General features: G+C 49.2%; 2 protein-coding genes across 2 annotated transcripts in view; both read left to right on the top strand.

Moving 5' to 3' along the window:
- Window positions 1–25,484, top strand: part of LOC125716364 (disabled homolog 1-like) — a 75,405-nt gene that overhangs the window by 9,046 nt on the left and 40,875 nt on the right. Inside the window, exon 2 of the mRNA XM_048988583.1 lies at window positions 11,539–11,739. Within this exon, the coding sequence (XP_048844540.1) occupies window positions 11,673–11,739 (67 nt within the window). The 5' untranslated portion in view covers window positions 11,539–11,672. The remainder of the gene's footprint in view (window positions 1–11,538; window positions 11,740–25,484) is intronic.
- LOC125716361 (FYN-binding protein 1-like) overlaps window positions 16,001–25,484 on the top strand; it is a 77,338-nt gene continuing 67,854 nt past the window's right edge. The window contains exon 1 of the mRNA XM_048988579.1: window positions 16,001–16,005. The gene's annotated coding sequence lies outside the window, so the exon portion shown is untranslated. The remainder of the gene's footprint in view (window positions 16,006–25,484) is intronic.

The following is a 25,484-nucleotide window of genomic DNA, read 5'->3' as shown; positions in this document are numbered from 1 at the left end:
TCCGAGTCTCTCAGTCCAAGACTGGCCTCCCTCTGGTACCCTCCAATGACCCTGACCAGGACAAGCAGTTGGAAGAGGGATGGATGAATGGATGGATGGTTTTTTAACTTGTGTTCAGTAAATTCAGTGATTTGGGAGATTTATGAAGGATATCAAATCTCCTTTCAGTTTTCTCTAAGAAATAGATTCATTGCTTCAGGTGGAGACGTGGTGGCTAAATGATTAGCACTGTTGCCTCACACCTCTGGGACCAGCGTTTGAGTCTCCATGCACTGTGTGCATGTTCTCCCCGTGTCGTCGTGGGGTGTCCCCCAGGTTCTCCCCGTGTCGTCGTGGGGTGTCCCCCAGGTTCTCCCCGTGTCGTCGTGGGGTGTCCCCCAGGTTCTCCCCCCTCCCCGCAGTCCTAAAACATGCTGAGGCGAATTAAAGTTACCAGATTGCCTATATCCACAAATGGTATGTGAGGGTGCCCTGCGATGGGTTGGTGCCCCATCCTGTGTTGCTCCCTGCCTTGCGCCCTTAGGCTCCAGACCCTGCCCCACGTTCCGGAAACGGGCAAGCGACATTTCAGCTGGTGCGATGTCACTGATGCGCACACTGTCCCAGCGCCCTGTAGGAGGCAGAGGGCTCTCAAATCACAGATTTTGTAATCACATGATCATGGCTTGGTGCCAATCACTGGGCAGACGGCTGATTCTGATGGTTTGCGCTCTGCATCTCGTACAGCTTTCTGGGTCTTGATGATGATTATGATTCATTATTGAACCGTCTTCCAACCACCTTGGATTCTGGTGGTGTTATCCATCCATCCGTCCATCCATCTGTCCATCCATCCATCCGTCCATCCTTCCATCCATCCATCCATCCATCCAGCTCTTGCCCTCTTATCCTGGACAAGGTATAGAGGAGTTTGAGGTGAATGGGCATTTATGAGTGGCCTGTGTTGAGTGTGTCTGCCCTGTGAAAGTCTGGCTAGCAGGTTCATCTTCTGCCGAATACTGGCAGTGATTCGGTTGCAGTGCTGATCGTGTGAGGGCTCTCGCGTGCAGAGGAACGCCACGAGGTGATGGGTTTAAACTTCAGTCGCAGAAGGACGTGCCCTAGCGAGCATGGGAGAGCGTGTAAGAGGGGCAGAAAGGGAGTGGTGGGGGGGCGCATGAGCGTGCGGGGGGCATGTGAGCGTGCGGGGCCTCAACCGAGCATCACATCGCAAGACGGCGGGAATAATCGCCTACAGTCAGTGGACTCTGAGCTGTCCATTTAGCACAGTAGCCCACACCTCAAGGGGGGTCGCAGGGGATCAGAAATTAACCTAATCACACATTAAATTAAAACCTTTATCCATTTGCATGATAAATTCAGGGCAGGGGGGAGAAAAAATTAATGACCTTCACCTGTAGTTCGGAGCGGGAACTTTATTATAACCCTGCGGCTTTGTGAGGGATGGTTATTCTTGTTTTATTTTGTAATGTTGAAGTGTGTGTGTGTGTGTGTGTGTTTGTTAAACAGACCCGTGTCCTGGCTGCGCTTCGTATTAAATGAGGGTGCAAACCCTTATCAGGGACTCCAGCTTTGTTATGCAGATAAGGCGCCGGGCTTCTAGAACGTTCTCCTGGGCGCCGCGCAAATTGAGATGACAGGGATCCGAACGGCAATTTCCCTGCCGAGCGAGATTCCAGGTGTCGCGGCGCATTTAATTACTCGCGTGCGAGATTAGCCAGAATAAACTGTGCTGGGGGGGGGGCCCGGCTGGGGGAGATATGGGGGGCGGCTCGCTGACGCTGGACTAATTACCGTCCCGGACGGTCGGCCGGGCGAAACGCTCTGAGCCGCTGGGGGGGGGGGGGGGGGGGGTGCAGATTTGCTGCATAGAGGGGCTGGTCCTTCCTCGCCCTCCCCAGGATCTGATGCTGCCCCCCATTCAGCCCTTAAAGGGACGGTAGATTCACACACAGATGTGCAGGGACTCTGCCGGCTGTTAGCAGGATGATTTGGTGTCGCTCTGCATTGTCCGCTGTCACACTTGCTAGCGTTTTCCAGTGGATTGTGGGTATCCCGCGCGGATCACACTCGCTCATCACGCTCCGGTGCGGATTTGCGGCCTGGCGAGGTGGAAAGGACCCAGCGGGGTTTCTGTTCACTGCTCACCCCCCAGAGGCGGACGCACCGACAAAGCAAGGCTGCGGGCTTCCTTTGCCTCAGGTAGGCCACCAGCGTCCCGGAACTTTTCAGACGGCAGGGAGGGCAGGAAAGGTAGCGGGGGAGGTGTGACGTGACGGTGGCACACACAGCTGACTGCGAGGCTTCGTCTCCTCCGTCGAGCTCATACGCGGAGCATCAGGTCAGCCTTCGTGGGCGGCAGCAAGCGAGAAACTTCCGGAAGGCCCGTGCCCAGCTTGCACCTGCCGAACGGCCTCCACATCTTATTCATGCGTTGCTGTGGAGGGTCTAGAAGATGCCCCCCCCCCGCACGCAGACTGTGCGCCCCTCCTTAACATGCGTCCGCAGGCATCTTAAGGACGCTGTGTCCGCATCAGCCCAGCACACACCTGCTTACTCACTGCTCCTCCCCCAGTGTTGTGACAGCAGGTGCCAGCACCTTGGGACTGTGGGTTTACATCTGCCCCCCCCCCCCCCCCCCCCCCACCTGACTATTTAATATTTCACCTGTGCAGCTAATGCTGGGGATTTTTTTTTTGTATGCCTGAAAAATAAATGCACTTCTAATATAGGGAAACAGCACATGGCAAATGCTGTCTCTGGTGGGTTGTCTTGGGATTTGAGATTATAGACTCGAGCGCGTTGCCGTTTTCAGCGAGCGCTCGAACCCACCCCCCTCACCTCACTGGGGTTCTTTATCGTGCTGTAAGCGATGCGGGCTTAAGAGCAGCTTACAATTTCCCTGGGAAAATGGGGGGGGGGGGGGGAATTATCCGTCAACAAATAAACAGCCGTCTCCAGCCGAATGAGGTCACCAGCGAGGCCCGGAGTGTGGAATACAGACACAGGAGTGCGATGGAGACTCCCATTCCGACCCGGAAATCAGGAGTGAGCCCCCCACAGGGAGTCCTCACTCGCACCGGTAAAAAACTTCCAGAACTTCTATACTGCTTCCATAAAACTGCATGCAATTACCTCCAGATGTCGAGCTGATCCGCACCGATGGGATAATGAAACAATCCCGCCCCTTCTGCCTATCTGCGCGTGACACTGACGTGTCTGAAGATTACAGCGAGTCCCTCTCCAAGATGCTTCATTACCTCGTATTAAGGTGTCACCCCGAAACTAATTATGCCGTGGAAATCCTACAAAGCAGCCAAGATGGAAGTAGGTTTCGCTAGTCGGTGCGGGGAGTTTAGCTCATTAATGTGTCTGGTTCACATGCTCAGTTGTTGATGGCTACTTGAGTTAGCATGGTTGGATCACGGAGCTGGACACTCGGAAGGTTCTGGAAAGACAGCCGGTCACTAGAATGAGGTGAGAAACCTGAAATGGAGGAGACATTTCGATCTGCATCTCATAGGAGGCACCTGCAGCCTGGACTGTCAGAAGAATCGGACCCTTTGAAGAGTGAGGGTTTGAGTGAGAGGCTCCAGGGCCTGTTGCAGGTCTGACAGGAAGACAGGCCAGGATGTCTCTCCCTCAGTAGCTTGGTGTCACTGCCCTGTTTTGCAGACGCAGCTCCCAGTGGAGGAATGAGCATCTAACGGCCATTTGAATGAAGTGTTGGGCATCTCTCAGTCTCTCAGTCAGTGGAAGGGGTCATACGGAGAAGCCTGAACTCTCCTCCAGTCGACTTCAGCTGTGTTTACATTTGAGTTTTCCCAAGACGGAGGCACTGAAAGTAGGAGAGGGGGAAGAGGTGCGTAAAGCGGCAGGATGAGGTGTACTCACCATGTAATGAATCACCTAAAGGGCCCTTGTGCGTCTGAGGGAAGCCAAGCATGGAGGGGGTGGTGGGGGGGTAAACCATAAATCCCCCCCCCCCCCCCCCCCCGAAACAGACCGAACAGCCGATGCCAGATGCTGCCTTCAGGCTCCAAGGTAGCACAGGCTGGGGTGGTTTGGGGGGGGGAGATGTCCATGGAATCCAAACAGGAGGCCAGCCAGCCGGCACTTCCTGTCAGGTGACTTGCGCTGTTGCTCATTACTGGGGGCCCGTGCCGCGTTGTCCACTATGCCGGCTGCACTTCCCAGCCGTCTTTGGGCCCTGCTTACGAGAATCGCAGTCAGTCTCTGTCGCTGGGAATTGAGGAATTTCAATCAGTCCTTTAAAAAGCAAAGCGGCAGCGTGACAGATTGCAGTCACACGGCGGCCACTCCTGATTGGCCACGTTCCCTGAGGCCGAACCCAAGCATTTCACATCCAGGCCTGATAAAGGCTCCCCGTGACTCTCACCAGAGGGCACCGCCTGTGGTGATTACGCCCAGCGTGTCGTTCATCACACGTGTCCGGCCCGTGCTTCTGACGATCACGCCACCAGCCCGTTCGACATGCCTCGCATAAATTAGGGCGCAGGATCTCAGTAATAAGGAGGGCCGTCCGCAGCCAGAGACCGTTTCCAGCGAAGGCAGGCGGTCCCCGTTTTGCTTCATTTCTCCGCTTGTTAGCGCTCCGGCCCAGCACTTCAGAATAATTTAATAATTAAAGCCAGTTAAATTAACGTGTCGTAACGCAGCCCTTTAAAATTACACGGAGCCCTTCGGAGAATTTAAAACCAAGCGTGTCACTTCCTTTTTACTGGAAACTGTTACGGGCGGCTGTGGTGTCACAGACAGCTGGGATACGGACACCTGGAAAGACAAGCAGGGATAGTCTGCTGAAGTTTGAGTGTTCAGGCCCTGACAGGGACGTTGGTACCTTAAATTGGTTTTAGACTCTGCTTGCACTAATAACATAATTTGACTGCCCTAGTGGTTGTGGGTTCAGATCCCACCTTTGCTGTGTGTTGGGTTTGCGCGCTCCCCCCATGTTATACAGTTGGCATTTTGGGTGCCCTGGTTTCCAATTAAGCTAATCAGTGTTTCTATATTGCCCACAATATGTGTGCAATTGTATATGAGCCCTATGATGGACTGACAGCCCTGTATCCAAGCATTCCCTGTGCCGCCCGGGATGGGCTCCGACTCCCCCGTGACTAGGATAAGATGGATGGATATTCTGCTGATTGCACTGCATAAAAAGCCATGCAATGAAAATAAGCACGTTAATATCGCTGGAATAATATTGGCCATACAATGAGTCCACAGGCTTTCCGCAGAGAGGAAGCAAGCAAGAAACGGTTAATAAAACGCTGCCATTTTCGCCCCGGAGAGAGGAGGGGAGTGAGCTTCGTGCGCTGATTTCCATTTTATCAGGAGCATAGTCACAGGAGAGAGCAACAACAATTTCCCAATTCTTTCCTCCTCTCCAAGACATGAAAATATGGATTCCCCCAAGATTCACGGCAGCCTCTTTCAAACTGGCTGCATGTTTTTTTTTTGTTCGCGCGCAGCGATGCGCCATTTTGAGAGCGAGTCAGGCCTGTCCACCAGTAGGGCTCTCTGCAGCTGCCTAATGTTTCAGTGGCTCACAGGTCTGGGGGTCCCTGAGCCAGCGTTTCCCAATCGGGTCCTTGGGGAGCCGCAGACTGTCCACGTTTTTGCTCAGAAAAGTGGACAGTCTGGCAGGAAGCGAATATGGAGAGAATATGTAGCGACTGTGGATCCCCAAGGACCGGATTGGGAAACACTGATCTAGGCGTATATCTGTATCGCCGATCCATATAAGTTTAATGGCTCATGTTGGACCCGAGCTGGTAGTTAAGTTGCAGTTTGTTCAGATACTGTTGTGCCTCTTCCGGTGAGGCCTATCAGCCGAGACACACTGCTCCCTGAACTTTGGTCAGCCCCTCCCCGGCTGAGACCTCAGTCTTTACCCAGTAACTCATCCCGCAAGGACCAAGCGATAATCATTAAAGCTGGACTGTAAATGTCGAGAAGTGCGTCCCAGGACAAGCCCGTGCTCGGGTGAGGTTTGCCGTGTTGGGACCGGGCCATGCAGGTATGCTGTCGTTTACCCGCACAAGCGTCCCATGTAGTACCGAGAGCCACTATGGTTTATGCTTTTTGTATCCTCTCTTTATGGGTTTTTCCCTTCCCTAGACTGTTGGGGCCAAAGCTTCATGTAATCATGTATTTGTAGTTGTATTTATATTTGTATTTGTAGTTGTATTTATATTTGTAGTTGTATTTATATTTGTATTTGTAGTTGTATTTATATTTGTAGTTGTATTTATATTTGTAGTTGTATTTATATTTGTATTTGTAGTTGTATTAATGTTTGTATTTGCAGTTGTATTTATGTTATCTATCTATCTGTCTGTCTATCTATCTATCTATCTATTTAAAAACAAGTTCATTTACAAACATCTGAAATGTGTTTTTTAAGGAGCTCATATTAAGGAAGATTAGTATAGGGGGCAGGGTATGGCAGAATCGTCTGGGACGAAGGGCAATATGCAGATATGTCCTTTTTGAGGTGAGTAACAGCTGAAGGCGGGTTTATGTTAAATAAGGGCTCCTCCTCAGTGTGGCTGGCAGGGCGTGTGATTCTCTGATACATCAGGCGGACAGCAGGGGGCGACGGACTGGAGGTGTGCTGCACCGAGGTCTACCCCTATATTGGGATCCCTAAATGTTAATTAAATGTCGCATCAAAGTTTGTGTCAAAGTATAGTTTTTCCGTCCTAGTTGTGCTACCCGTAGTTGGCGGAGGAGAGGGGGAGAGACGGCGGCGATGGGCGAGCGGATCATAAATCATTCATCAGCGGGGCTCCTATTGTCACTAGCAGGAGAAATACAAACCGTCTCTTTCTGCAAAGCAGCCAGAATCAGTGACGACACGCCTTTTTGTTCTGGCTGTAGTCATATCGTCTTTTACATAATGTGCATATTTACCCAAATTATTTACCCAATAACAGCGTGCAGCTGTTATTTGCCGAGATTTTCGCGGTTTTTACGTTACATAGTCTCATAAAATGTTGCCTTTCGGCATATTAGGAATCCTCCAATGACTTTGTAGCCAGTACAGAGTCATGGGGGATGGGGGTCTGGAGTGGATGCCAGGGCACAGGGCAGGGGAAGACCCTGCATAGGATGCCAGCCCATTGCAGGGCACGCGCACACATGGGCAATTTGGTGATGCAAATTAGCCTAACTGCATGTCTTTGGACTGTGGCAGAAATCATGGAGTGAACATGCAACCTCCACACATGCAAAACTGGGGGTGGGATTTGACCCCCAACCCTGTGCTGTGTTTTTCTTAATTGGACATCTTGCACCATAAAATAAAGGGCATCAAAGAACTAATTTGTTTTTCCACCAAATACTTTCAAGGTTGTGATGCTTAGTTTTTTTTTTGTTATTAATTTGATGATAAGCCGGTGACAGTGACGTGTGTCATTGCGAGGTTTCTGCAGACTGCAGAGGAACATGATGCAGATCAGCGTCACTGGACAGACCTCAGGTGCAGCTGAAGCAAACAAAACATCTTATTAAACAACGGCAGATTAAACTGTGACAAGACCCAGCGAGAACGGTAGTTTATAAATCCCTGTCAAATACACCCCCCCCCCCACCAGGATATGAGTCAAAGCCTTCCTCTTGGCTTTACTTATCCTCCCAGCTATTTAAGGCCAGCTGGGTTTCATTAATGGGATTCTCCTTGTGATCTCTGGGTGCGGCCACACCCTGATCATCACCCCAACTTCAGCTTCCTCCAGCTCACAAGCAGAAGCTGACTGTGCTCCTTCATGGGATGAGACAGTCTGTACAGGGCACCCAAGATTGTTGATGCAGTCAGTGTTTCAGCCAGCCTGTGGTGTCACTGCTCAGTTGGGGAGTCCCCTGTTGGGATGGCCTGCATTGTGACATCATCAGGGGTGCTCCTCTACCAAGATGGCTGCTACCAGGTGACCACAATTATCCTCAGGAAGCCTCGATGTGGCCAGCTGCGGGACTAGAGTCAGCGATGGTGCATCAGCTGCACAAAGAGTCCGGAACCTTCCATAGCTAAATGCTTCATTCTGTGAATAAAAGAAGTGTAACCCCATCCTCAGTCATTATAAGAAGCAGCGGGGAGACGGTGGTCCTGATAAGGCATGCGACTGGACTGAATGCGACAGGTCTGGATGCGACGGGTCTGGATGCGACGGGTATGAAACCAAGAGGAGCTTCTGACCGAGCAAGAATCTGGAACTGATGGAGGCAGGCATTCTAAGAGACACTCAGGAAAATGGAGACGGCTTTTTCTCCGACCAAACGTCGTATACGGCAGCAAAAAGGAAGCCTGATCTCAGAGGGATGGATTTCATGGCTCGGGCCGAGGAGACTTACAGTGAAGTCATAATAAAAAGATTACTGGCTTTGTCTGGGGCCCTTGACGGGCTGCTGCTGCTCTTATAGGAGCTGTCAGTGTGAGCTGTGTTTGTTAACTCTGACCTAAATTGGATGAGACTCTCAAAGCTGGTAAAACAAAGAACAGATTGAGAACCACAGTGACCTAGATAGCTATGATCTGAAGAGCATATTAGCTTGATATGCTGTCTGCTGCAATACTGTGCCTGCATGTGTCCACTCTAATGAAAATGCTATTATAACAGCCTTCCCAGTGATGGGGAAGTGTTTTTTTTTTTCATGCGTTTCAGATACAAGGGCTTTGATTTGTTGAGCTTCTTTGATTCTTTGAAGACGTGTATCTGGATTAAAACACCTCGGCGTTTGTATAAAAGGGGAATTAGCTAATTGTTAATTAGGAGTGGCGTGTTAGATCAGCAAAATGTATACGGTGCCGGAGGAAAGGGTCGCAAACCCATAGCTAAGGAACTGTAATCGGTATGGAAAGGACGGGGCGTGGGTTTGAATCCCCGTTGAGAGGCAGCCGGAAAGAGCGGCTGTCCCTGCCTTTGTTGCCTCGGAGGACACCGGAGGAGGGGAGGAGGGGGTGGTGGCGAGAGTGTCGTCCTGGTGCCAGCTTCCACGCCGCGCCGGCGGCAGGACGCGGATGATTTATGGGGATTAAACCTCCCCGTTGGCAGTGGGATGGAGGGAGGAAGGCAGACAGGCTCCTGCTCACGTTTCTGTTCCCCCGACGCCGTGAGCGTTAGTCCAAACATCTCCCGGGTATCACAGGTCCTGTACCCAGTTCGTCTGTGACAAACGGCGCCCGCCACTAATATTAATAACTTGGGACGTGCCATAGAAACTAGACGTCTCGTTTGCCAGTAGCTGGAAGTGCCAAGTGCCAGTTGTGGGCCGATCTCTCTCATCACCGCCCAACGTCTCGGTAACTGCATCTAGACGTCAGACGAAACGCTCCTCGCGGATCCGTGCACGCCTCTTTGCAGGAGACGTCTCCCGCCTTTTTGACGGTTCTCTTCTCAAAGCCAGATTGGAATCTATAATATATGCGTTGTTTTTCACGCTGTCACTTTAAATACGTGCCGTCGGCTGGGAGATGCGCTGGGATATTGTGCAAAATGGATTCTGTGATATAACAGAGAGCCAGGACGCCTCAGACCCATCACAGCGCTCATATTTTGTTCTTGGTGCGCATTATGAGGCTGCTTGCGCAGTGAGCTGGGATTCTCCAGTGTTATTCTCTTATCAGACATGGTCTTATTGCAGTCAAATCCAGTGCGACTTACCAGCCATTTGAAGCTTGTGTATTTTGTCCCTAGCATGTAGGATTGTTTACTGAACTTGAAATGAGCAGTAAAACACCAGCAAAGCATTCAAAGGTTCAGCATTATGCTTTGAAGTGAATTCACATCTTGGTTGACCAAATTAGCTATACTTATGCAAATCGGTATCTCTAAGTGTGTGTGTGTGTGTGTGTGCATGAGTGTGTGTGTGTGTGTGTGTGTGTCTTGTATATTTCATTGTGGGGACCAAAAAGCCCCACAATGTGATAAAAAACCTGTTATTTAGAGGTCATGGCAACCATGTTTGTAGCCCCCACAAGAATAACCTCAGTTTTATAAAAATCTGTGACTGCAATGAAAAACTAAAAATGCCAAAAGCTTGTAATTTTGGTTACTATAGTTAAGATTAGGGCTGGGTAGGAGTTAAGATTGTCATAGTTGGTATTAAGGTTTTTCCCATAGAAATGAATGGACGGTCCCCACAAAGACATGAATACAAGTGTTTGTGTGTGTGTCTGTGTGTGCATGTACGTCTGTGTGCGGACCCTGTGCTGACCTGGCATCCCACCCAGGTAGTGCCCTTCCTCGTGGCTCTGCTTCCATGAACTTGTTTCAGACCCAAGGTGAGCCTTAGTCATGAAGGAAGCCTGGACGGGCATCGTATCCCGATATTCCGGCTAACAGGATTAATAACATTGTTTACCTTGCCAACCAGTTATTACACAGATAATTACTGTTGCACTTACAGTTGAATGATAGTGTTAGTTGCCAACCAATGTAGCCTCCAGCCAAACGCTTGGCCATTCATAAATGAGGAAAATTTAACGTTGCGTTGATGAATGATTCCGTGTTTTCAGTTTGTGTTAAGAATTTGCGGGGGGTTTTTTCTTTACCAGAGTGTAAAAATATTTACAAATCTATCATGATTATTTTCAAGTGTCCCTGAGACATTGAGTTCCTTGGATGTAGATTTTCCCAACATTGCTTTCTGGAAGAGTCCTAACATGGGCTAATCCAACTATAATTTGTGTTTGTCAAGTTATATCGATGATGGTCAAAAACGGCAACAATATTGTTCATTTTCGTTGATTAAAATAATCAATTTAAGGCGCACTCTCTGAAGAATTTAGAAGAATAGCCAAGTGCTTTTTTTAATTTGAGAGTCACTTGGGGAGTTAATTAGGTTTTTTTTTTAACGTTAATGTGGTCAGCGCTTGGTCAATAGCTAGAAAGTGAGAGTAGCTAATATGGAGTGTGTGTGCAGGTGAGAATATCAGCTCACAGCTAACTGCTAACAGCCAGGCATTCCTGCTCAGGAGAGGAATGGCGTTTGATCGCATCCGTCTGATTGGGTAGGGAGGTCGGGAAGCCATCTTTGGGAGTCGCCGTTAAAACCTTCAATTATCAGAGTGGCCACTAATACTGGCTCTTGCTGCGTGCCGGGGAATCAGTGCAGACGGTATCAATGTGACGTGTTGACACCACAACCCCCCTGGAGACCCAGCGAGGCTGCAAATCTGAAATCCACAAGCAGAGGCGGGGTGAAGGGCAGGCGATTATCCAGAGAAAGGCCGGTGCTTGAAGCTGTACCATAGGCAGTCAGGCTGGGGGGGGCGAGTTTGTGAGACCGGAGACAGCTAGACGTGGTTTCGACGGAATTCCGCCGCGCTGAACAGCTGACCTAACTGATTGGTCAGTCTTGGGGTGGGGAAGGGCTCTGATTGGACATTAGGGTATGGCCAAAGTTCCTCTGCGTCACAGGACGCCTTCATGACTTTAACAATAATCCTTCATTTCTTACTTTTCAGTCTTTTGGCAATACCTCTTAATTCACCCCCCCCATTTTGTCCCTCAGGGAGTGACTGAGATGCTGTGTCAGGGCTAGACGGGACGGCGGCACGGGTCACGCTCTGTGGGGGGCGCTCTACTCGGTGAGCCTGCGCACGCCGCCACTGGACCTGCCTTCGGAAGGAAAACGGATTGAGTAGGATGTCAACAGAGACAGAGCCGCAGCCAGCTGTCAGACCCAGCGTGCGAAAGGACTCCAGGAGGAAAGGTAGGGATGTCTGCACACGCTCTCTCTGAGCCACCCTTCGCTCTCTCTCTCTCTCTCTCTCTCTCTCTCTCTCTTTCTCACACTCTCTCCGCCTCTGTCTCTCTCTCTCACACTGTCTCTCTGTCTCTCTGTTTCTCTCTGTCCCTGTCTCAGATGCACACATTTACATACTAAAACCCCAAAAGTATATCAGGACTTTGGCAGCTTTTCTTAGAAAATCCAGACGAAAGTCATAATGTTTGTGTCCTCCTCAAATTTCATCCATTTTGGGGACATTTTCTCAAAGGAAGATAATGAAACCTATACACACGCACACACACACACACACACACACAGACCCACAAGGGCACGGGCAGCACTGCTGGAACGCAGCAGCCTTTCTTGTGGGCCAAGTCCGACAGATTTAAGCGATTGGCAGAGGATGGCAGTCCGCTTTTTAGCCAGATGAATTCCTTTTCTGGCCTGTCACTGAAATGGATTGCTGATGCATTATGCTTTGCATCCATATTTGATTTTTAAAAACTGCTACTTTTGGGTCCTGAACCTGGAATGGAAGCTTAGCCCCAGTCTACGCAGTGACACAAAGCCCAGGGGCCTCTTTTTCAGGGTATCTTTACTTATAAGTTGTCTTTTCAACTGCCTGTTTGCAGTGACATTAATAACGAGAATTGTAGTCCAAGGATGCGATACGTCAGGATGTTAATAATCTAGAGGATGTGCTGTGTTTTCTTCTTGTCTTCACTGTGTTTACTGTCCTTAAAGTCTTTGATAATAGCTATCCCCCCCTTCTCTGGGCCCCCACCGTCAGACATTTATAAGTAGACCTTTCTAGCAGATGACTATAGGCTAAATAAATTAATATTTCTTAGATAAGAGATTCCAGTTACGCCAGCAAAGCAATTAAACCTTAAAAGGTCATGGATCCTGCTTGACTAAGTGCTTCCCCGTGATTGAGGGTGTAATTGCGGGCAGGATAATCTTTGGTCTAAAAGGAGATAACGGGTAACCTGTGCGCTTGTCAGTCTTACGAAAGCAAAAGGCCAAGGTTATCGATACTGGGATTAAGGACCCGCTACGCTGAGCTCTGAAGTAGCCTGTTTAAAATATCGACGCAAAGGAGACTCACTGCCTTGTAATGGCACCAACACCAGTTTTCATGTCAGCAAAGAGTCCTTTCCTGCTACACAGTCGTTTGAGCTTCGACTGACCAAACGTTTCTGACCATCTTTGTCTCGATGTGTGCGGCCAGTCCGGGCCACCGTGTACGACGACGAGCTTTCAGTAGTGCCTGGCTGCTGACCCGTCTGCCGAAGCCTTCCATGAGGAAGGATGCCGATTGGCTTTTCGATCAGGCCGGCGAGTTGATAAGTTGATGAGTGGGACGGTCTTCCGGGGGGGGGGGGGGGGGGGGGAGAATGAGCTTCTCTGTTTGCTCCACAGACCCGCAAGCTAAATGGCTAACAGCGCTCTGTCACGTAGGAAACGACCTCAAAACGCCTTACAGATTTTATTGTTCCACGCTGATGCTATCGCCTCTGTCCAGAATAGGTGCTTCCTGTGAAGTGGGGAGCAGTTTATCAGGATACTGCCAGGGAACCGGCTCGCTTTGACCTGTGGGAAGCACACTGTTCCCCTGGTGCCCCGCATGAGGTCGCACGCCGAGCTAATTATTACTTCCTCTAACTGCCGTCTGAGGGACGTTCCTGGGTTTCCTCTGTGTGCTTTATTAATTGCGCGTAATTGGTAGCCACGTTAATAGGCTTTAAGCGCCCTGCTGAATCCGTCATGCTAATTAATAATTGCTTAATGGCCGGATTTCCCCAAAGGGTCCGCTCAGGAGGATTAGAGGCAGTACCGTACCACTATTATCAGTCACAAACAGGACGGACACACGTGGTGCAGGTAGTAATGAGCAGCGATGCCATTAAGTCATCCTAAATTGTGAAGGAGGCTCATTTAACTGAAGCTCCTTGAAGAACAGTGGCTCTAATTAAGAAGACGACCACCTATCGACCTGTATTCTTTAACCAAGCCCTGGATTGCTGCGCATAATCTGCCTATTAGCGTAACGGCTGCCGGAGCGGGAGGCCTCGGGGGGGCTGCTGAAGGAGCCTCGAGCACATCGACGGGGACCTCAGTGACCCCTCCGACCCCGTGAGTCCAGCGAGTCCCTCATTCTCGCTTGCCGACGCCCCAACAGCACGGAGACTGACGCAGCCCTTCAGCAGTTACCCATTAACCCACAAGCTGTTATTTCTCTAAGCGTTCCTTTTCTTCTACCAGAAACATCCGCGTTTCTCGTGGTTTACCGACACGTGAACTGCATGCATGTGCGGGGCCATGCGTGTGAGGCTGCGTGTACTGGGCTGCGTGTGTGGGGCTGCGTGTGCGGGGCCATGCGTGTGAGGCTGCGTGTACTGGGCTGCGTGTGCAGGGCTGCGTGCGTGGGGCTGCGTGTGTGGGGCTGCGTGTGCGGGGCCATGCGTGTGAGGCCACGTGTACTGGGCTGCATGTGCGGGGCTGCGTGTGCGGGGCTGTGTGTGCGGGGCTGTGTGTACTGGGCTGTGTGTGCAGGGCTGCGTGTGTGGGGCTGCGTGTGGGGGTGCGTGTGCGGGGCCATGCGTGTGAGGCCGCGTGTACTGGGCTGTGTGTGCGGGGCTGTGTGTGCAGGGCTGCGTGTGCGGGGCTGTGTGTGCAGGGCTGCGTGTGCGGGGCTGTGTGTACTGGGCTGTGTGTGCGGGGCTGCGTGTGCGGGGCTGTGTGTACTGGGCTGTGTGTGCGGGGCTGCGTGTGCGGGGCTGTGTGTACTGGGCTGTGTGTGCGGGGCTGCGTGTGCGGGGCTGTGTGTACTGGGCTGTGTGTGCGGGGCTGCGTGTGCGGGGCTGTGTGTACTGGGCTGTGTGTGCGGGGCTGCGTGTGCGGGGCTGTGTGTACTGGGCTGTGTGTACTGGGCTGTGTGTACTGGGCTGTGTGTGCGGGGCTGTGTGTACTGGGCTGTGTGTGCAGGGCTGCGTGTGCGGGGCTGCGTGTGCGGGGCTGTGTGTGCAGGGCTGCGTGTGCGGGGCTGCGTGTGCGGGGCTGTGTGTGCAGGGCTGCGTGTGCGGGGCTGCGTGTGCGGGGCTGTGTGTGCAGGGCTGTGTGTGCGGGGCTGCGTGTGCGGGGCTGTGTGTACTGGGCTGTGTGTACTGGGCTGTGTGTGCGGGGCTGTGTGTGCAGGGCTGCGTGTGCGGGGCTGTGTGTACTGGGCTGTGTGTGCGGGGCTGCGTGTGCGGGGCTGTGTGTACTGGGCTGTGTGTGCGGGGCTGCGTGTGCGGGGCTGTGTGTACTGGGCTGTGTGTGCGGGGCTGCGTGTGCGGGGCTGTGTGTGCGGGGCTGTGTGTGCGGGGCTGTGTGTACTGGGCTGTGTGTACTGGGCTGTGTGTGCGGGGCTGCGTGTGCGGGGCTGTGTGTACTGGGCTGTGTGTGCAGGGCTGCGTGTGCGGGGCTGTGTGTACTGGGCTGTGTGTACTGGGCTGTGTGTACTGGGCTGTGTGTGCGGGGCTGCGTGTGCGGGGCTGTGTGTGCGGGGCTGTGTGTGCGGGGCTGTGTGTGCGGGGCTGTGTGTACTGGGCTGTGTGTGCGGGGCTGCGTGTGCGGGGCTGCGTGTGCGGGGCTGTGTGTACTGGGCTGTGTGTACTGGGCTGTGTGTACTGGGCTGTGTGTGCGGGGCTGCGTGTGCGGGGCTGCGTGTGCGGGGCTGTGTGTGCAGGGCTGTGTGTGCGGGGCTGTGTGTGCGGGGCTGTGTGTACTGGGCTGTGTGTGCGGGGCTGCGTGTGCGGGGCTGCGTGTGCGGGGCTGTGTGTGCAGGGCTGTGTGTGCGGGGCTGCGTGTGCGGGGCTGTGTGTACTGGGCTGTGTGTGCAGGGCTGCGTGTGCGGGGCTGCGTGTGCGGGGCTGTGTGTACTGGGCTGTGTGTGCAGGGCTGCGTGTGCGGGGCTGCGTGTGATGCCACGTGTTTCCTTCCAGTTACTCCCATTATTTCTCTCGCAAATTACCGTTTGGTGTTTTGATGCTCAGCATGGTGCAAATCTGACGTAGTTATATATCATTGAAAGAACTTTTTTTGCAACGAAGTGAAATGCTGTATTTCCTTCTTTAATTAATGCGTGTTTTCAGCTGGTGGCTGAACTGCTCGTGCTCATATGATTATATACTAGGTATCCCATTGTCAGGGAAACAAGCAGCTTTTTATATGTGTGGTGTCTCAACAGATAATCGATGGTGCTCATAAAAACCGCGGGGTAGGCGGCGACCCCATGAGAATGCGCCGACCGCTCGTCACGCCAGGAGGCGCTATCGATTTTAGTGGGCCCACGATGTGCGACGCAGGGAGAGGTCAGCGACCTGAAATGGGGCGGCCCCCCATCCGGGGTATACCCCCTCCCCCCCGCAACCTGCATGCTTCCTGGGGCAGGCTGGATCTCGCCGGCATCCTGTTTGGACTCTAATTGGATTTCTGAGCCCCTGATTGGATAATCGATCTTTGACACCGGACGGGTGGAATCATGGCGCTATTGTGAGGCCGTAGGATACAATTGTGGTCAAACACCTTTTACAGGCAAAGTATAAACAAATTCAGGTGGCTTCTTAATTCTCTACGTCCCTGACGGAACAGACACAGTGTCACACTGACAGTGAAATCAATCTTTAATATGTGTGGTTTGGTAAACAAGCCGGGTAATTAAGCACTAAAAACGCATCAATTATAGATTTCATTAAATTACACTCTAAATACACACAACTGATTTCCTGCTGTGTATCTGTCATGACACCCTGTATTTGTGTGAAGAAAAATACAAGCACAAACGTACAAAATATACCTTTTAGTGTCTGTTGCACTATTTCCCAGTGATGCGGTTTTAAAGAGATATTAGGACAGGAAGAAAATTATATTAGACAGTCCTTCATAAGAGACGCAGTTAACGGTTAAATTTAATGGGATATAGAAAAAATTGTTTTTGACTTTGTCAAGCATGGTACTCTAAATCACTTTTTTTTTTTTAGCACATTTACAGTCTTTTGTTGAGGGCTGGGATTTAACTCCGGCACGGAGGTGGTTGTCTTATGCCAGAAGGCTGATCATCAGGGTTGTGGAGCGTAATTTTGAGTATCATTTCCCTGCAAATGAATTTCCACCGGGGCTCCTGCTCGATTGAAATTTTAAGGGGGGGGGTCTCGGCGGGGCTCGGCTGGCTGAGTGAAGGGGGGCCTGACGCGTAAATCACGTCTCAAGGACATCCGCTGGTCAGAGGAGGATCCTCCTTTTAATTCCACGGAGCCTCCTGAGGCCTCAAGTTCATTAGGCCTCGCGGAGCCCCATGACGCCGACGGGTTAGGGATTCCGGATCCGGCGCTCCCTCGAAAAGCACACGCCGGCGCCAAATCGTCTTCCATGAGGCCCCCCCCGCCCTCTGCCTCCATGGCATTACTATCCACCGTCGAATGTGACGCGACAGAAGCAATGATCAAGTCCCGCCTTTTACCGAAATCCCGTGTTTTTTGAATTTGCCGCGCCGTTCCTGGGCTCCGCCTCCTCTGTGCTGACATCATCAGCTCCACGGCGCACCATTACAGAAGAATTCCCAGAGCAAATGCAAATTTGTGATTGGTGAAAATCTGACCAAGCCTATGATTATGACATCACTAACCTTACAAAGAACCCATTCAGATAAAAATTATTTCCAGCATTATTATACATTTTATACCTGGCAAATGTGTAGATTATCATATGCGCTTCTGAGAGATAAATTTTACACGACAGAGAATGAAACATGAAGCCCAAACTAAGAATTCCAGGCAGGTTATTAGCAGGAGAAATGGATCCCTAAGTGTTCCGTCAATCGAAAGCCAAAATATCGATGCCAAAGAAATCGATACGGTTATAGCACATTCTGTTCTAAAACACTATTTGCATTTTTAATGGATTAGAAGTTTAAACACAAGCTGTACTTTTGGACAGTGGCTGTGGGGATCAGGGAGGACAGATTCCAGGATGGTGCATGTTTGATTTCCATTTGTGTCGTTTTCACTGAAAGGTCTTCTGTGCGGCACAAGGAAGAAAAAAAATAGCGACCGCAATGAAGCTGTTTTCCGAGTGCATAGATTGATTGCCTGCCTTCATTATAAGAGCTGTTTATCTTCTCGAGAATGACCAGCGACAGACAGTCACTCTTTAAGTGAGAGGTAATCAATTTAAAATCAATTTAAAAATAAGAAGCAAAGGATCATAGTTTATCTGTAGGATGGAGCATTCTAATAATAAAAATAAGGATCTGATTTTATAACTGGGTGTGTCTGTTTTTGTTATTTCAGAATTTATTCACTGGCAAAGCACAATATTTTTTTTGTCAAGTGTTCCAAAGCTCTGAAGAAAACCGGTGACAGAATGATATAAACACAGCAAAGAAACCCAGCGTGTTGTAGCACAAAACGTCAATTAGGACACAGGCTCAAAGGACGGTCAGTAGGACATGACCAAGCCAGAGTGTGAGACTGTCTCTCTGGGAGACCCCTCCATACCAACGCTATAATCATTTAAAGTGTCCCTTTTGCATATAAACATAGCCCATTGAGGCGGGAAGGGCTGTGATGAGTTTCTCTAACTAAATAACCATGTTGTAAAGGTCAAAAGAGGAAATCAGAGAAGCAGACCCGAAAACCACTCTGTTAAGGGCAAGAACATAGGAAAATGGGGTGTAACGGGGGGGCAGGACGATGGATCCTGAATTCCTGTTGTGAACATGGTGTTTATTTTTACTGCGTGTTCTGTGGGGGTCGGGTTCTGGTCCACCTAGTGGGTGATACATCCTCTAGGTTCTGTTCAGCTGGGATCAAAACACTAAGCAGTTGGCAGGTCTGTCGTCTGTCGGTTTCCCATCAAACAAGCTCCTTCTGCCCCTGAAAGGCGAGCGCTGTGAGCTGACTCCCCGGAATCCGGAGTTTCCGGCTGGGGAGTGGAGCCACTGCGAAGCCCTGCATGTGTGAGAGTGAGTATGGGTGGGGGGGGGGGGTGGGGGGGGGGTGATGTAAGACACAGGCAATGATGTTTGTCAGTGCAAAGCTATTATTTTATTAACGTTTCTGCTTTTATTATTTTTTATTTGGATTACTAGCGCTTAGTGTAAACAGCAACAATGACTTCAAAAGGGTCCTATATGTATGGACAACTTAGCGCATTCTATCGCATAAATAATATGTTATTGTGACATGAAAATAAGGCACTATATTACCAGTTCCTACATATTTCTGACTGTTGGGAATCGGATTGTAGTAGATTTATTTTGCTGTTTGTTTTTTTTCCAGAAAAACAGCTTTGCGAGCACAGTTGCCAGTCTGTTGATGAATATTTGGAAGGTAGAAATGAGAAAATCACGGCTTTGTTAACGTTTGAATCTTAATTGCATTTTTGTGGTGATTAAGTTGGGATTTTGGCGAGGCTCACAGGTTCTGCGGGCTGACGTGGGATTACTTGTCTGTCTTTTGTCATTTTCCTTTTTTTTAAGATGTGTTTTATGAATCTCTCCAGCCCGAGTGATTGACTAGCCGTCCCACAGAGAGAAAGGGAGCACATGCCCCTCTTTTCTGGTTTCTCTCTAAGAAATACTGGATTTCCTTCATGAAAGTTGCAGCAGGTACATGAGGCTGATGAATACTTAACGCCCCGCGTACACTGATTCCCGCTTCCCGCCAGCTGCAGCCGCCTCGCGTACCGCCGCTTCCCCTCTGCCGCGTGAGTCATGCTCACAAAAACCGAATAACTTACACTCTCGGTATCGCTAAGTCATCTTCATTCTGAAAGAAACGAAAAAAAAGAAGAAGTTGTGTGTTGATGGTGGCACCAAAGATGATTTTCATCAAGCTGTTTTCAGTTTATCAAATGGTGATGTTGACAGTTTTTTTTTTTTTTACTTTACAGGGTAACGTGGAAAATTAGCTATTAGCAATTAGCTTTCAGAATTTCACGCTTGTGAGCATTTTCTCGTTGACATTTTGAGTTACTGTTGTGAAATGGAGACACCTCTGAGGGCTGATTAAGCATGAACACTTGAGGCTTTGATCAGACTGTGACTTTTTCATACTTGACTTTTTCGTTTGACCTAATTACGCATTCTGACTGTATATTTCGGTTTCCATGCTGTTTGTCTCGGGTGCAGCAGAATGTGCTGTTTCCTCTCTCATTTATCCTTCATCAAACCTCAGAGGGCACTGTTATATGAAGGTGAAGTGTGTGTCTATCATCCTGCCCCCCACCCCCCGCCACTTATTCAGCCAGTCCTGAATTACACGCTCAATGCCAGAACCTTGCTGATGCTCTGATCAGTGAGGAAGCGTATCTCCCTCTCCAGCAGGGGGCGACATAACAGATAGTGACGAAAAAAATCGAAATGTAGCATTTCATGCCAGGTGCAGCTTTCCAGTCCTAGGCTTTCGTAACACATCTCTTGCTGGTTCACGTATGTTGTTGGTCACGGCGCTTCTTGATTCCAGTGTGACATTTCTATGGGTTTCTATTGTTTCTTTGCCTTGACTGTTTCTGAGAAATCGATAAGCAGTCAGTTACTGCACTGGAGCCACCCAGCGTGTCATGCTGCCTGTGCGGAGTCCTGCAGTCATCTTTCACAGCATGTTCTCACGTGAGGAGGAGGGCTGTGTTCATACTGTGTCTCAGCTAATCCCACATTTGCAATGAAACAACACACAACCACAAAGCACCAGTTGCTGATGGGCTGTACAATGCGTCGTCTGAATTGGACCTCTGGAACTGCAAATATTTAATGCAAGTCCTTTGACACTCGGTTAATTTAGTTTCTGGAATACAGTAAAATAATCATGCTATGTATTAGCATATTTCACAAAATTTCTAGCCTCTGGTATAATTAGAATTTTTTACAGAGCTCTAATGTTCTGCTTGGGGGGTTGTGGAAATCCAGCAGGTCGTGTGCAGCCCAGATTTACCAGGCGGGCAGTCAATCTGGCCCCAGAGGAGGCTGGTTTATGTTATGACGGGGCCGTGTTTGGCAGAAAAAAATGATGATGGACGGTCCTCAGGTGTCCAGCTTTGACGTAATGGTGAAATGCTTGGGGCAGTTACGTCCTGTAAATAATTCTTTGATGTTAGATCATCGCATGACATGATCCATGCATCAGCAGCTCATTTCCAACGATGTGTTTGTTACCTTAGGTGTATTACGCCTTCTTGCCATGTTCGCATTTGTTTTATTCATGTAACGTGTTCTCTTACCGCAGGCTACACGCATGACCACCGTGGAAGCAGCAATGTAAAAGAGCGACATGCTTAATTTACCCCTGTTCAGCAGTGCTGTGTCTTTTGCATATTGCCGCAGACTAACACTGTAACAAATACCACATGTTGTGTGAATTCCCAGTGAGACTCTGAAACACAATATTTTCAGGGTAACAATATGGCCGCCAATGTGTCCTGTTACATATTCTTCCTCACTGGCAGCCCGTATATGAAGATTCATGGCCTGCATCCCCAGGAGGGTAGCGGCCTCACAGACTCCCTCCCCCAGACAAAATTCCCCAGCCGTTCCGCCAAATGATGTCTGCGGTGACAGGCCCGTCCGGCCGTCCGTCATGCCTGGCTCCTATCGAACCATGTCGCCTAGCAGCCCCCGGTATATAAAAGGCATGGGGCTGTAAAACTGCACCCCCTCCTCCCCCACACACACACACACACACACACACACACACACACACACACACTGATATCGCATGGCGGGATGCGGGCAGCCAGGCTTTCCGGAACAGTCATTTGTCCATTTTACCAGCCGTTGTCAGTTTTGCTTTTTACATGTTTGAGAGGCAGATGGCCGTGAAGATGAAATCATGTCCCAGAGTGTATGTGTGTGTGTGTGTGTGTGTGTGTGTCTGTGTGTGTATCCGTGTCCATGCGTGTGTGTGTATGCATGTGTGTCTGTGTGTGTATCCGTGTCCATGCGTGTGTGTGTATGCATGTGTGTCTGTGTGTGTATCCGTGTCCATGCGTGTGTGTGTATGCATGTGTGTCTGTGTGTGTATCCGTGTCCATGCGTGTGTGTATGCATGTGTGTCTGCGTGTGTATCCGTGTCCATGCGTGTGTGTGTATGCATGTGTGTCTGTGTGTGTATCCGTGTCCATGCGTGTGTGTGTATGCATGTGTGTCTGTGTGTGTATCCGTGTCCATGCGTGTGTGTGTATGCATGTGTGTCTGTGTGTGTATCCGTGTCCATGCGTGTGTGTCTGTGTGTGTATCCATGTCTGTGCGTATGTGTGTCTGTGTGTGTGTCTGTGTGTGTATCCGTGTCCGTGCGTGTGTGTCTGTGTGTGTATCCGTGTCTGTGCGTATGTGTGTCTGTGTGTGTGTCTGTGTGTGTATCCGTGTCCGTGCGTGTGTGTGTGTGTGTGTCTGTGTGTGTATCCGTGTCTGTGCGTGTGTGTGTCTGTGTGTTGTAAAGGATTGCCCCAATACCATACGCTCGCACACGTGATCTGTCTGCACCCCATCTAGAACTGGGAAAGAAAATAGGCTTCGCTTATTAAAATTACATCTCTGCCATCACAAATGTTGATTAAGCTAATTTATGTATCCCGAAACAGACCAGCACCATTGAAAGGGGAATCATTTCATAATTGTTTGAAATAATTCCCAGTAGACTGTGACAATAGAGGGCAGATTGATGACCGCCATTTTGTCTGGGTAAATGACGGCGTCACATGAGGGCAGAAGGAGCGTCTAGGTGGAGCTTTTGGAAGATTTCATAAGTGGCTGCTGCACCCTTGATCATTTTCTTGATATTCTTCTTCTTTTTTTTGTTTTAACTGTAATGGGAAATTAATAGTATCCTTACTATTAACATAATGTAATACTTACTGTAGTTATTGCATCCTCCTGAATGAGGTTTTTACATAAACGTTACTTCCTTGATGGATTAAAGATACAGTAAATTATCCATAGCTACAGTATAGCATACACACCCAGACACACACTCACACACACACACACCGACCCACTCACACACACACTCACACTGACACACACACCCAGACAGACTCACACACACACACTGACCCACACACACTCACACACACACTCACACACACTCACACACACACCCAGACCTGTATTCATGGTTTTTTGGGGACCATCTATTCATTTCTGCAAGAAAAATCAAAATCCAAAAATGATGACCTTCACCCCTAACCCTAACCTTAACCCCTACCCAGCCCTAACCAAACAAAATTCAAGTGTTTTGCCATTTTTTGTTTTTTGCATTTGATTGCAGTCACCCATTTCTTTTATAAAATTGAGGTTATCCTTATGGGGACTGTAAAATGGTCACCACAGTGTCAAAGTAACAATTCTCTGTCACATTGTGGGGACATTTAGTATTTCTGGACCACACACACACTCACACACACACACACACACACACAGACTGATAGCTGCAAAAAAAGCCTATTTATAGAGGAAGATCACAAGGGACTGACAGAACGAGGACAGGTGTAAGGCGAACAGGTGGGCTGTGTATTTAGACATCAGTATAATCATCTATGGGAAACATTAACAGCTTGATTAATCTGCTGAATTAGCTGACCGGTCTCGTTGGCATTTTGAGCCGCTGACATGCGGAGGAATTTTCACAGGGAATTTTATTGGCTGGTTAAATCGTTTACTGTTCCCTCTTATCTCCGGGCCTATTTATCTGAGAATGACTATGTGTATCGAGTGGCTCACGTCTGTTTACATCGACCAGGGAGCGAAGTCGCTGGTTGTCCCAGGCGACCAACCCCGGTCACCCAGGGTCCCACCAGCTTCTGTCGGCTATTAGACACCTTTCCTGCAAAGAGCTCCAGTGTCTGGAAAAGGGCCTTTTCACTAAGCAGAAAAATCCTCCTGTAGACAAACCCGTGGTTTTGTTGAGTCTAGTTTTTAATTCGTTGCTGTAGAAAAGTCTGGTATTGCTGTGAAAACACTGAGACACCTCAGATTCAGATCCTTTATTGTTTTGTACGGAGTACGACGGAATTTCAGCAGCAGTCCAGTCGCTTCATTCCCACAAACAAATCTGATCTATCATAGACACAACAACAAATAAACACGTTTTAAAAGAAAGGAAAGAAGCTGTTGATCGTTCGTTTCTTCCTGCAGAGCAATCAGCTACATCAGTGGGTATAAAGAGATTGTGGATGGGTATTTTCTACCTGGATAATTAAACCCTGACTTCAATAACCAGATAATAAGCAAAAACAGATGCTTTTGTTCCATCCCCACTCTCCCCTGACCCGGAATCTTCCATGTCATCCAAGCTCGCATATTCCTGTTCAGGTCTGAGCAGAAAGTTAACATCTGTGTCAGCCTCAGGAGCCATTTGCCAATTTCTAACAGTCACTCGAAAACTATTGACCTTTTTTTCAAGGCGAAAACAAGCGGAGTGTGAAATCCGGAGGCTAATTTTAAAGAACGATAAGCACCTTTCGCAGAAGGCCACCTTTCTGGTGTGTAACTTTCCCGCCAAAACAGAAAATTAAACGCACAACGCCAGTCAGGCTCCCGGGGCGTCGAAAGTGCCTTTATGCCGATTGGTCTCAAGAACCTGGATATGTCAATCAAAAAAATTACATGTGGCACTAGGAGGGATCCAAAATAAGCTATGGTTCCAGGTTTGTAGCAGTTCTAGGTTAGGTTTATTTTGAGAGAAGAAGGATGATAACCTGGTGAGAAAGGTAGGTTTGGGAACCGTAAAGTGCCATCCACTCACATCAGAACTCTACTTTCTCCAGATGCTCTCAGGCTTGAGAGCATCTCGATAGCAGAAACGGCGTCCTTCTGGGAATTCTGACATGGGGCGCAAATAACGTGTCTCCCATTGAAGGGAACTACCTCCATGTAGAGTGTTGTTGTCTCGCCATTTTTGCTTTGCCCTGTAGTGTTTTTAAAGGCTGATTTGGTGGTTGTTTTTCCAGCGACGCTCTCTGTCTGTAAAGTGGATTGCTTCACTGTATCCGTAAGTCTGATTGCCATAGTAACTGTTGCTCTTTAACGTCTGTGTCGAAACCGCTGCATGAGCATGACATTTTGAATGGATGATTTATTTATTTTTTTATCGCACCCCTGAATTTCCCGTAAGTAGAGGCGTTAGCGTTCGCTGTTTGGATTTCGTTGACCTGGTTGGTAGTTGTTGTTTGGTGCTGGACCACACACTTCTGGGAAACTCACCTTACTTGCTTTCGAGGGCAGGAATGATCTGCCTCTCTTATCAGATGTGCTGGGTCTGTAAAATAGGTCATAATGTTCTCCAATCTCCAGTCGGCAGACCTGAAGGACCAGGAAGTCACCGGGCTCGTAAAGGAGCACATTCCTGTCTGCCCTTGACGTCCCACAATCCTCTTTGATTTAACAGGCCCGCCACAGAAATTAATTTGTTTAAAGAATCAGGAGTAGCAGAAGGCAAGATTAAAATGCAGTTGCACTTTGCATATATATGACGCGTTTAATCCAAACCCGTTTGCACAGAAAACAATGCATCTTGTACCAAGACAAGGTGCATTATGCCAAGGCTGACGCAGTAAAATAAAACAAGTACGTTCTGACAGCCAACTGTGAAGAAATTACTGCTTTAGCCAGATTGGAGCTTATCCTAGGTGATAAGTTTATTTTTTCAGGGTTTTTTTTTTTAGATATTTTAAAATGCTTTTTATAGCAG

The sequence above is a fragment of the Brienomyrus brachyistius genome, chromosome 21, assembly GCF_023856365.1.
Source record: "Brienomyrus brachyistius isolate T26 chromosome 21, BBRACH_0.4, whole genome shotgun sequence".
In the NCBI taxonomy this organism is placed as follows: Eukaryota; Metazoa; Chordata; class Actinopteri; order Osteoglossiformes; family Mormyridae; genus Brienomyrus; species Brienomyrus brachyistius.
This window is presented reverse-complemented; position numbering and strand designations above follow the sequence as displayed.